This window comes from Lepidochelys kempii, chromosome 5 (assembly GCF_965140285.1).
Source record: "Lepidochelys kempii isolate rLepKem1 chromosome 5, rLepKem1.hap1, whole genome shotgun sequence".
Lineage (NCBI taxonomy): Eukaryota > Metazoa > Chordata > Testudines > Cheloniidae > Lepidochelys > Lepidochelys kempii.
Window position 1 is genome coordinate 125,643,868 of NC_136384.1, and position 12,671 is coordinate 125,656,538.

Below are 12,671 nucleotides of genomic sequence, written 5' to 3' on the forward strand. Positions count from 1 at the left end.
TTGGGGCCTGAGATACATGAATTCCTATTTGTTTATTTTTGCTCCAAATAATCTCTGATATGTAAGAATATGGCTACTGAAATCCTTACATTCACCCAGGTGATCCCTTCAACCTAAAAGCCGATGAATTAGGGCTTTGTCTACACATGGAAAATTACTGGCATAATTATCCTGGGATAACAGTGTCCACATGTAGAATTTTACTGGCATAATTATACTGGTATAGCTATGCAGGCAATTCTCCCCATGTAACTAAGGGCTTGCCTACATAGGTTAATACACATCCTGTTCAGTTTCAAAATCCAACAGGTTTCAAAACTAGTAGAACTCTCTCAAGGAGTATGTACCAACTCTATGAAGCCATTATTGTTAGCTACTGTTTTGCTCAGGCTAGAAAAGGGGCTTAGAGGAGGGTATCTATATTATTCCATAGCCGAGAGCCTTTTGGTTGGAACTGACATAATTTAATCTTGTTAACAAAAACTAGGCATTGTTTTCTACCTCAAAAGAAAATGTATAACCAATGTATTGTTTCATGTATCCCCACATAAAACTTTATTTGGTTGGTTCCTTTGATAAAGTATTTATCCTTACAAAGTTTTTAATTCTTTGAGTACAAAAAGTACTTCATTTCTTAAAAAAACAAACAAACAAAAAAACCCCCATTAAGTCATTAAACTTAGGCATTATATTTCTGGAAGCAGGTAAATTGCTTGCATTCTACAGCTTGGTTACATAATTTTATCTTTTAAAAAGCAGGACTTCCACACTGTGGAAAACAATGGCATATTTAATTCCAGATGTCAACCCAACTGCTTGTAACATTTTTTAAATGAACTTCTCTTGCTTACCAGTCAGCAAAAAGATTTGTTATTCAATCAAGGATTTGCTTCCTCGTAGTTCATCTGCTTCTGATACTTAAACTTGCAATGCTGTGATTATGATGAATTTGTGACATCACATGAGTTTCCAGGGCAGAAGACTGTCATGTCATAAGTACAATACAACAATTTCACTGCAGACTCCAGCTGGGTGAGAAGTAAGAAAATGCTTCTTCAAAAAGATTGTTTTTTGTATTGCTGTTTACTTTCCCCTTCCCTGCCCCTTCTCCAAGTCTCCCCAGTGTGAAAGCCTCTCTTTAAAGTCAGGCTGCAAGGGAATCACGTTTGCTTAACTACAGTACTTTGACAGGTGTAGCATTCTTAAAAGGAATCGCTCAAAGGAAAGAAGGCCAAATCTCCCCACTATGGACCTTTTCCCTCATTCATCCAAACAAAAAGAAAAAGTTCCCAACCTTTCATCGACTTACAGAAAAAGAGGGATTGCCAAAAATACAGTATGATTTTACTTGCGTACATTAACCACTTCCTACCCATTTGCAAATACTCTCTTTAAGAAGCTGAGAGTCAGAAGCTCAGTTTTCTTTGTCGTATTGGTTTTACACATCCATGCCTGTATGCAAAGGTGGATTCAAATTCTACATCTTAGCACAGGGTCAGAAAAATACCCTGATGAGTTACACCCCCCTCCCACCATAGCTTTCTGTTGACAGATTAGCAGCTGGATTCCTGTTTTGATTTCTTTTTCCTCTGTTTTATAAGAAATAAGCTCTCATCAATGGTGGAACTACTGTCTTTCTTGTTTCTTTGCCTTCTCTTTTTCTTCTTCTTTTTAGCTGCATCCAGCAGCTCCTGGCCATTTTTTGTTTTCCTGCTATGTGGACAGAAGGCAGAGCTGTGATGCTTTTTGCTGCCCTTAGGGGAGTGTATTCTACACCCCCTAGGAAAGTCCTCCTCCTGGTTGTTATTCCTTTGGACATCTTTCTTGCGTTTCTTCTCTTTGCGTTCCTCTGCCCAGGACTTCTTACTGGCCTTTTTGTGGCACTTTTCTTCTTTAGGACTCTTTACATGCTCTTTCCAAAGGTTTTTCTTTTTCTTATGACACTGTCCCCTATGTTCTTCCTCCTTCCTCAGTCTCTTGAACTGCACTGGCAAAAGGCCGGCTTCTTGAAGTTCTGTAAAATAGAATAGTTTCTTTTAATAGTCACTAAGAGGCCAGAACCACAACGCTTGAAAACCACAGCTCTGTTTGCAGTTTGGGGTTAGCAATGGACCTGGTATGAAAAAATCTGAGGACCTGGATAAAACTCAGATATTTTGGCAAACACTGGGTAAGCCAGAAGTTTATCGTCATGTCATTTTAAAGCGCAGTTGTAGCCAAAAAAGTGATATTGTGGGTTTCCATAATCATTTTCTCTCTGTGACTTCATATGAAATTTGCTCAGTTTAAAAAACAATTATCTTTGGAAGACCAATATATTCAATCTGGGATTGGAAAATCAAACAGTGTCATTTTACCTCTGACATTTCTATAGTCAAGATTCTGCAGTCCAAAAACTGCTGATCTGGCTGCGAAGTAGACATACCTGTTCTACAGATGGGTCTTCAGAGATTTGGACAGAGTAAGGACCAGACCCTGCCAATTTTACTCATGTTGAGTAGTATCTTCCACCACAAGAGGACTCATTGTAGAAAGTGGCCATTCATATACATTGGTTGTTTTTTTTTGTAACAGATTTTTAAAAACATAATTTACAATTCAGAGAACACTCCCCATCAGTTTATAACCATTTTAAGGCCAGTGAGATTTTGGGGGTTAAAGTACTTCCAGGTGTCCTTTTAGAACAATGAATTTCAGGAACAGACTGAGGTTACTAAACTCATTAGCCTTGCCCTGCTTGTTGATTGAGATAATCCCCATCATCATCTTACACAACATGAAGAAAGCCAAGATTACAAAATGCCTAACAAAAAGCAGTAAATATACCAATGTACCCTGATTAAAGACCACTTAAAAACGTGATGGTCAGTAAGAAGTATTTCACAAAATATACCATACCTTCAACCTTTCTCTTTGCCCTCTGAGCTCTCCTCTTGATGTCATACTCATCATCATAGTAGTAGACGAATGGGGAAGAAGGGAATGCCCCATTGTACATCCGCTTCTCTGAGCACTCCTGCAAATCACATTTTAGGTTACTACATGCTGTGACATCTTGTTAAGCTTTGGATTATTGATTTCAGAGTTAAGGAAATAAACCAGAACCTCAAAGGGTATAAATCAGGTTTATCCCATATCTGAAGTCTATGGATCAATGTTGATTTACACCAGCTGGGGAATCTGGCCTTCAGTTCTTTAAATCCTGATAATTGTATTAGTTTCCAATAGTCCTGCTTATATTTGTATCACAATTGTGCATATGCAGCAACATTTATTTAAATGTTTATTTAACTTCTTTGTTACTATACTTTGATAGCTAGGGGTGTGACAGATGGAATCCCATGTCTCCCATCAGTTATTACAAACCTGCTCTTATTTTGATTTACAAAGCTATGTAGCAAATGTAGTACACATAGAAGTGAAGGGCTAGAGTCAGGCACACTGTAAGCAGGTGCTGTACAAAAAAAACCAATCAGAATTAACTTTCTGAAAGATACTGAATCAAAACACATTCTGCAGGAGACTTCGTCGGCAAGGAGACATCAGACTTGGCATGAAGAAGAGATGAGAAGGGAAAGTCTAGAATCTTGAGTCACAGGAACTGATTGGTTTAGTTGTACTCAGAATCTCACTTATAGTGGGGCTTATTTCTCCGTCACACAGATTGGCAAATATGAATCGTACGAATTAAGCGTTATTGCAGTCTTGACAGCCAATCTGGCTCAACTTCAGGGTGCTAGGTGATACTAACTGCTACTTTTTTTGCTTGTAAATTTCTTGGAGGTGTGATTCTTTTCCTCTCTGAACACGCCCAAATCTAGTTAAATCTGTCTTCTTGTTCTCATGAAATCTTCAGTGGCTTTCACTTTTCTGATGTCCCCACCAGATGCTGAGCAGCTTTCTTTCAAGACTTTGGTACTGCTAACTCTACAATCCCCTCTTCCTATGTGTCCTCACACTTCCTCCTATATACTTTAGATCCACTACACACTAGAAATGTCTTCAGCTAGGATTTCCTTGGTCTTTGAGCCAAGATTAAACTATATCCCAAACTGGCAGCAGTGGACTTGGCAACTGAATGCATTTTTTTAAATTTCTAACTACTCTGGTTCCTATTCAAACAAAGAACTTGGCTGAAGTAAAGCTAAGGTTCAGAGAACACTTCAGTAACTTAAGAGTAAAAATCCTTATAAGCACATTGCAGTTAGGAAAAAACCCACATACAAACAAAAAAACACATTAAAAATCAGGAAAGCTAAAAGATCAAATGTCCAAGAACCCCAAACACTTGAAAATATGCAAATTTACAGATAAGGAACTCAAACCACCCTTATTCTGCCATCTAAGTGATCTCACCTTCCAACCCTCCTTTCTTTATTCCTTTCTATAGATACTTTGCAAGTTGTGTTGGTCTTGAATCAGGGTCTTTTTCTCCGGTCTTTAAGACTCCGGTCTGCAGTCTATAGCTTAAGCTTTCAATGTTATTAACTATCTGTTAAGGTGAAATTTGCCCCCATACCCAACTTAAATCCCACTCAAGACTTGTGCTGGCCCTCTGCACGGCTAGCTGGGAAAATATGCCAAAATGTTTCGTCTTTGACTTTTTTTCTTTTTCTGCTGAACAACTCAAAACATTAATACTGTCAAATATGCAGCAAAAGTCTAGAAAGCACTCTGTGCAGATATGACATATCAACACTGACATCTCAGAGGTGGCAGTGGGAGTGACCCATGTAGCAGATGACACAATGAAGATGACTGGATGTGGAAGCTGTGGTATGTACATGATCCTGGAGGGGGCACCTGGTAAGAGTTTTGTCTGCATGAAATGCCGTCTGATAGAGCTGATGGAGGAAAAGATCAGAGGTTTGGAGATGCAGGTGGAAAGTCTGGTAGAGTTTAGGAAGGGGTTTGAGCAGATTATGGAGCAAAGACATGAGGTATCTGAAGGGAAAAGCTCAGACTTGCAGATGGAAGCAGGACTAGGGAATTCTGAGGGGAGACTGGGTGAGGAAAATGGTCAGTGGAAGCATGTGACTAAAAGAACTAGGCAGAGGAAAAGACGGGCTAGTGAAGGAGAAATAGAGCTTCAGAATAGGTTTGCAGAGTTGGAAAATGAAGAAGGGGCTCAGCAGGTAGTCACTGAAGGTGACAGGGCAAGGAAGAAGAGAAGAGCGGTTAGTCCTATAGGAAAAGGGGAAGAGTTAATGGAGATTACACCAAATATGAGCCCCAGGAGGATACAGGATGGGTTAAAAAGGATTACAAGGGAGAATGGGAATGGAAAAAACTTGCAGCCAGAGGGAACAGGGGATAGACTGGAGAATAGCACCGTCACTAGGAAAAGGCAGGTCTATGTGATTGGGGACTCTTTACTGAGAAGAATAGATAGGCCTGTAACCAGAGCTGATCCAGAAAATAGGAGGGTGTGCTGTCTTCCAGGTGCTAAGATACGGGATGTAGACCTGAGGTTGAAAAGGATTCTAAAGGGAGCGGGAAAGAATCCCCTAATTATCCTTCATGTGGGAACAAATGATACGGCTAGATTCTCGCTGGAAAGTATTAAGGGAGACTATGCTAGGCTGGGGAGGACACTTAAGGAAATTGAGGCTCAGGTGATCTTTAGTGGGATTCTGCCTGTTCCTAGAGAAGGGCAACAAAGGTGTGACAAGATTATGACTATCAATAGATGGCTTAGGCAGTGGTGCTATAAGGAGGGCTTTGGGATGTATGGCCATTGGGAGGCATTCATGGATAGAGGACAGTTCTCTCGGGATGGACTTCATCTGAGTAGGGAAGGAAATAGACTTCTAGGATGGAGGCTGGCACAACTGATTAAGAGAGCTTTAAACTAGGAATTTGGGGGAGATGGTTGGGAGATGTCCAGGTAATCTCCACGCCAGAATTTAGCATAGAGTGGAAAGAAAATGAAGTAAGAGTGGATACAGCTGTAGGTAGGAGGAAGGGCAGTGTAGATACAAGTCTAATAGGTTATACTGGTAGTAAAATAACCGTGCCTAATAGAGTACAGAATGTGAGTGAGGCCAAACAGCAAAAATTAAGATGTTTGTACACTAATGCAAGGAGCCTAGGTAACAAAATGGAGAAACTAGAGTTACTGGTGCAGGAAGTGAAACCAGATATTATAGGTATAACAGAGACCTGGTGGAATAGTAGTCATGACTGGGCTACAGGTATTGAAGGGTATGTGCTGTTTAGGAAAGACCGAAATAAAGGTAAAGGTGGTGGAGTAGCACTGTATATCAATGATGAGATAGAATGTAAAGAAATAAGAGGCGATGAAATGGATATGACTGAGTCCGTCTGGGCAAAAATTACATTGGGGAAGAAAACTATTAGAGCCTCCCCTGGGATAGTGCTTGGGGTGTGCTTTAGACCACCGGGATCTAATTTGTATATGGATAGAGACCCTTTTAATGTTTTTAATAAAGTAAATACTAATGGAAACTGTGTGATCATGGGAGACTTTAACTTCCCAGATATAGACTGGAGGACGAGTGCTAGTAATAATAATAGGGCTCAGATTTTCCTAGATGCGATAGCTGATGGATTCCTTCAGCAAGTAGTTGCTGAACCGACTAGAGGGGATGCCATTTTAGATTTGGTCTTGGTGAGTAATGAGGACCTCATAGAGGAAATGGTTGTAGGGGATAATCTTGGCTCAAGTGATCATGAGCTAATTCAGTTCAAATTGAATGGAAGGATTAACAAAAATAAATCTGCAACTAGGGTTTTTGATTTCAAAAGGGCTGACTTTCAAAAATTAAGGAAATTAGTTAGGGAAGTCGATTGGACTGAAGAATTTATGGGTTTAAAGGTAGAGGAGGCCTGGGATTATTTTAAATTAAAGCTGCAGAAGCTATCGGAAGCCTGCATCCCAAGAAAGGGGAAAAAATTCATAGGCAGGAGTTGTAGACCAAGCTGGATGAGCAAGCATCTTAGAGAGGTAATTAAGAAAAAGCAGAAAGCATATAGGGAGTGGAAGAAGGGAGGGATCAGTAAGGAAAGCTACCTTATTGAGGTCAGAATATGTAGGGATAAAGTGAGACAGGCTAAAAGTCAAGTAGAGTTGGACCTTGCAAAGGGAATTAAAACCAATAGTAAAAGGTTCTATAGTCATATAAATAGGAAGAAAACAAAGAAAGAAGAAGTGGGACCGCTAAAAACTGAGGATGGAGTGGAGGTCAAGGATAATCTAGGCATGGCCCAATATCTAAACAAATACTTTGCCTCAGTCTTTAATAAGACTAAAGAGGATCTTAGGGATAATGGTAGCATGATAAATGGGAATGAGGATATGGAGGTAGACATCACCATATCTGAGGTAGAAGCGAAACTCAAACAGCTTAATGGGACTAAATCGGGGGGCCCAGATAATCTTCATCCAAGAATATTAAAAGAATTGGCACAAGAAATTGCAAGCCCATTAGCAAGAATTTTTAATGAATCTGTAAACTCAGGGGTTGTACCGTATGATTGGAGAATTGCTAACATAGTTCCTATTTTTAAGAAAGGGAAAAAAAGTGATCCAAGTAATTATAGGCCTGTTAGTTTGACATCTGTAGTATGCAAGGTCTTGGAAAAAATTTTGAAGGAGAAGGTAGTTAAGGACATTGAAGTCAATGGTAAATGGGACAAAATACAACATGGTTTTACAAAAGGTAGATCGTGCCAAACCAACCTGATCTCCTTCTTTGAGAGAGTAACAGATTTTTTAGACAAAGGAAACGCAGTGGATCTAATTTACTTAGATTTTAGTAAGGCGTTTGATACTGTGCCACATGGGGAATTATTAGTTAAATTGGATAAGATGGGCATCAATAGGAAAATTGAAAGGTGGATAGGGAATTGGTTAAAGGGGAGACTACAACGGGTCCTACTGAAAGGTGAACTGTCAAGTTGGAGGGAGGTTACCAGTGGAGTTCCTCAAGGATCAGTTTTGGGACCAATCTTATTTAATCTTTTTATTACTGACCTGGGCACAAAAAGTGGGAGTGTGCTAATAAAGTTTGCAGATGATACAAAGCTGGGAGGTATTGCTAATTTAGAGAAGGACAGGGATACCCTACAGGAGGATCTGGATGACCTTGTAAACTGGAGTAATAGGAATAGGATGAAATTTAATAGTGAGAAGTGTAAGGTCATGCATTTAGGGATTAATAACAAGAATTTTAGTTATAAGCTAGGGACGCATCAACTAGAAGTAACGGAGGAGGAAAAGGACCTTGGAGTATTGGTTGATCATAGGATGACTATGAGCTGCCAATGTGATATGGCTGTGAAAAAAGCTAATGTCGTCTTGGGATGCATCAGGAGAGGTATTTCCAGTAGGGATAAGGAGGTTTTAGTACCGTTATATAAGGCACTGGTGAGACCTCACCTGGAATACTGTGTGCAGTTCTGGTCTCCCATGTTTAAGAAGGATGAATTCAAACTGGAACAGGTACAGCGAAGGGCTACTAGGATGATCCGAGGAATGGAAAACTTGTCTTATGAAAGGAGACTCAGGGAGCTTGGCTTGTTTAGCCTAACTAAAAGAAGGTTGAGGGGAGATATGATTGCTCTCTATAAATATATCAGAGGGATAAATACCAGAGAGGGAGAGGAATTATTTAAACTCAGTACCAATGTGGACACAAGAACAAATGGATATAAACTGGCCACTAGGAAATTTAGATTAGAAATTAGACGAAGGTTTCTAACCATCAGAGGAGTGAAGTTTTGGAATAGCCTTCCGAGGGAAGTAGTGGGGGCAAAAGATCTATCTTGCTTTAAGATTAAACTCGATAAGTTTATGGAGGAGATGGTATGATGGGATAACATGGTTTTGGTAATTAAATATTCATGGTAAATAGGCCCAATGGCCTGTGATGGGTTTTTAGATGGGGTAAGATCCAAGTTACCCGGGAAAGAATTTTCTGTAGTATCTGGCTGATGAATCTTGCCCATATGCTCAGGGTTTAGCTGATCGCCATATTTGGGGTCGGGAAGGAATTTTCCTCCAGGGCAGATTGGAAGGCCCTGGAGGTTTTTCGCCTTCCTCTGTAGCATGGGGCACGGGTCACTTGCTGGAGGATTCTCTGCTCCTTGAGGTCTTCAAACTACAATTTGAGGACTTCAATAGCACAGATATAGGTGTGAGGTTTTTTTAGGAGTGGTGGGTGAAATTCTGTGGCCTGCATTGTGCAGGAGGTCAGACTAGATGATCATAATGGTCCCTTCTGACCTAAATATCTATGAATCTATGAATCTCTGATATCCTTCCCCCTCACCCCCACCCCCAGGACAACATTATCTTTGTGGTATGTTCCCTGAAAGTTTGCTAACCGTGACACTATGTACAAGCATGAAAACTGACTAACAGGCAGGAGCTGGTGAACAGAGTGACCAACAAAAAGAGCCCTCAGACTTTAGGGTTATGTGATCTCAGGTAAAATGATTTCAGTTATGTGGGCTCTATCTCGAAGGACATTTAAAATGGTAACTAGGGAAGCTTAGCCATGGTGTATTCAGTGCTCATGTAAATGGAAGGCAGTTTGGAAAGAAAAGCGTGTGTCAGTGAGAATGAAGATTAGATTAGTTTACTGATGCCTGGTGTATAGTAAGAAGTTAGGTCAACCCAGCTATGTCACTCAGGGATGTGAAAAATCCACACCCCTGAGCAGTGTAGCTAAAATGACCTATTCCCTGGTGTAGACAGTGCTAGGCTGATGGAAGAGTTCTTTCGTCGGCCCAGCCACCCCGCCTCTCAGGGAGGTAGATTACCTACATCGACAGGAGAATCATTCCCATCAGGGTACGTAGTGTCTACATTGAAGCGCCACAGCACTATTGTAGCATTTCAAGTGTAGACAAACACTAAGACATATTGCTGTATGTGGTTGCAATAGTCTCAAAGCAAGAGGTAAAGCAGGGAGTTATTTTAAGCATAGTGCTATTACTGCATGCATTTACCAAGAAGAAATCCTCCCAAATCAGCTTGATTTCCTTCTTTGACAGGGTAACTGGTTTGGTGGATGGGGGAATGCGGTGGACATAATATACTTGAACTTCAGCAAGGCTTTTGACACAGATATTCTGATGAGTAAGATGGAGAAATACAGGCTCAGCAGAACTACCATTAAGTGAATACATAATTGGTTAAACGACTGCGAACAAGTAATTATTAATGAAATGATGTCAGATTGGAAGGAGGTCTCAAGTGGGGTTCCACAGAGCTCTGTTCTGGGTCCAGTATTATTTAACATCTTTATTATAGGGCTGTCAATGAATTGCAGTTAACTCATGTGATTAACTCAAAAAAATTAACCGCGATTAATTGCACTATTAAACAATAGAATACTAACCGAAATTTATTTAATATTTTCGGATTTTTTCTACATTTTCAAATATATTGATTTCAGTTACAACACAGAATACAAAGGGTACAGTGCTCACTTTATATTATTTTTTTATTATAAATATTTGCACAGTAAATATGATAAAAGAAATTGTATTCTTCAGTTCGCCTCATACAGGTACTGTAGTGCAATATCTATCATGAAAGTGCAACTTACAAATGTAGATTTTTTTTTGTTACCTAATTGCTCTCAAAAACAAAACAATGTAAAATTTTAGAGCCTACAAGTCCACTCAGTCCTACTTCTTGTTCAGCCAATCGCTAAGACAAGTTTGTTTACATTGACAGGAGATATTGCTGCCTGCTTCTTTCTTACAATGTCATCTGAAAGTGAGAACAGGCATTTGCATGGCACTTTTGTAGCTGGCGTTGCAAGTTATTTACGTGCCAGATATGGTAAACATTCGTATGCCTCTTCATGCTTCAGCCACCATTCCAAAGGACATGCTTCCATGCTGATGATGCTCATTAAAAAATAATGTGTTAATTAAATTTGTGACTGAACTCCTTGGGGGGAGAACTGTATGTCTTCGGCCCCGTTTTACCCGCATTCTGCCATATATTTCATGTTATAGCAGTCTCGGATGATGACCCAGCACGTTTGTTTTAGAACACTTTCACAGCAGATTTGACAAAACACAAAGGTACCAATGTGAGATTTCTAAAAATAACTACAGCAACTTGACCCAAGGTGTCATCCAAAGTTGAAGTGCCATCCAAAATCTGAGAGGGAGGAGGTGTGGAGCATGCTTTCAGAAGTCTTAAAAGAGCTACACTCTGATGTGGAAACTATAGAACCCAAACCACCAAAAAAGAAAATGAACCTTCTGCTGGTGGCATCTGACTCAGATGATGAAAATGAACATATGTCAGTCTGCACTGCTTTGGATAGTTACAGAGCAGAACCCATCAACAGCTTGGAGGCATGTCCTCTGGAATGGTGGTTGAAGCATGAACGGACATAGGAATCTTTAGCGTATCTGGCACGTAAATATCTTGCCATGCAAATGCCTGTTCTCACTTTCAGGTGACACTGTAAACAAGAAGTGGGCAGTATTATCTCCTGCAAATTGTAACCAAGTTTGTTTGTCTGAGTGATTGGCTGAAGTAGGAGTGAGTGGACTTGTAGGCTCTAAAGCTTTACATTGTTTTATTTTTCAATGCAGTTATTTTTTGTACATAATTCCACATCTGTAATTTACACTTTCATGATAAAGAGATTGCACTACAGTACTTGTATCAGGTAAATTGAAAAATACTGTTTTTTACAGTGCAAATATTTGTAATAAAAAATAAATATAAAGTGAGCACTATACTTTGTATTCCATGTTGTAATTGAAATCAATATATTTGAAAATGTAGAAAACATCCAAAAATACTTAAACAGATGGTATTCCATTTTTGTTGAACAATGTGATTAATCGCGATTAATTTTTTTAAGCGTGTGACAGCCCTGCTTTATTAATGACATAGATGTAGGAATATAGAGCATACTGATCAAATGTGCAGATGACACAAAGCCGGTGGTGGGGGCTGCCAACACTTTGGAGGATAGAGTAAATTCAAAGGGGTCTTGATAAATTGAAGAATAGACCTATCAATAACAAAATGAAATTCAGCAACGACAAGTGTCAGGTGCTACATTTAGGGAAGAAAAATCAAAAGCACAAATACAGGCTGGGGGAAAACTGGCTTGGCAGCAGAGCTGCTGAGAAGGATCTGGATGTTGTGGTGGATCAGAGTCTCAACTTGAGCCAGCAGTGAGATGCTGTTGCAAACAAAGTAAATGCAATATTAGGTTGCATTAACAGGCATAGCATGCAAGTCACAGGAGGTGATAGAACCACTCTACTCAGTGCTGGTTAGGCTTTATCTGGAGTAGTGTCCCCAGTTTTGGTCACCAACATATAGAAAGGCTGCAGAGAAACTGGAAAGGATCCAGAGGCAAGTGTCAAAGATGATCAAAGGATGGAATGTGGCCAGATGAGCAAAGGCTGAAGGAACTGGGTATGTTTAGTTTGGAAAAGAGGAGATTAAGGGGGGACGTGATAGCGGTTTTCATACACTTGAAAGGCTGCCATAAAAAAAGATGGAGAAAAGTTGTTCTCTCTTGCCACCGAGGGCAGGACAAGAGGCAGTGGGTTCAAACTACAGAATAATAGGTTTAGATTAAGTCTCAGGAAAAACTTCCGAACTGTATGAACAGTAGGACAATGGAACAGATGCCTAGGGAGACTGTGGCTGCTCCTTC

General features: G+C 39.9%; 1 protein-coding gene across 3 annotated transcripts in view; it reads right to left on the reverse strand.

Moving 5' to 3' along the window:
* Nucleotides 1-526: 526 nt before the first annotated feature.
* Nucleotides 527-12,671, reverse strand: part of ZCCHC7 (zinc finger CCHC-type containing 7) — a 163,784-nt gene continuing 151,639 nt past the window's right edge. For all 3 annotated transcript variants that reach the window (XM_073345741.2, XM_073345740.2, XM_073345739.2), the window contains exons 8-9: nucleotides 2,899-3,016; nucleotides 527-2,014 (exon numbers count right to left, since the gene is read on the reverse strand). In XM_073345741.2, the coding sequence (XP_073201842.1) occupies nucleotides 1,554-2,014; nucleotides 2,899-3,016 (579 nt within the window). In that variant the 3' untranslated portion in view covers nucleotides 527-1,553. The remainder of the gene's footprint in view (nucleotides 2,015-2,898; nucleotides 3,017-12,671) is intronic.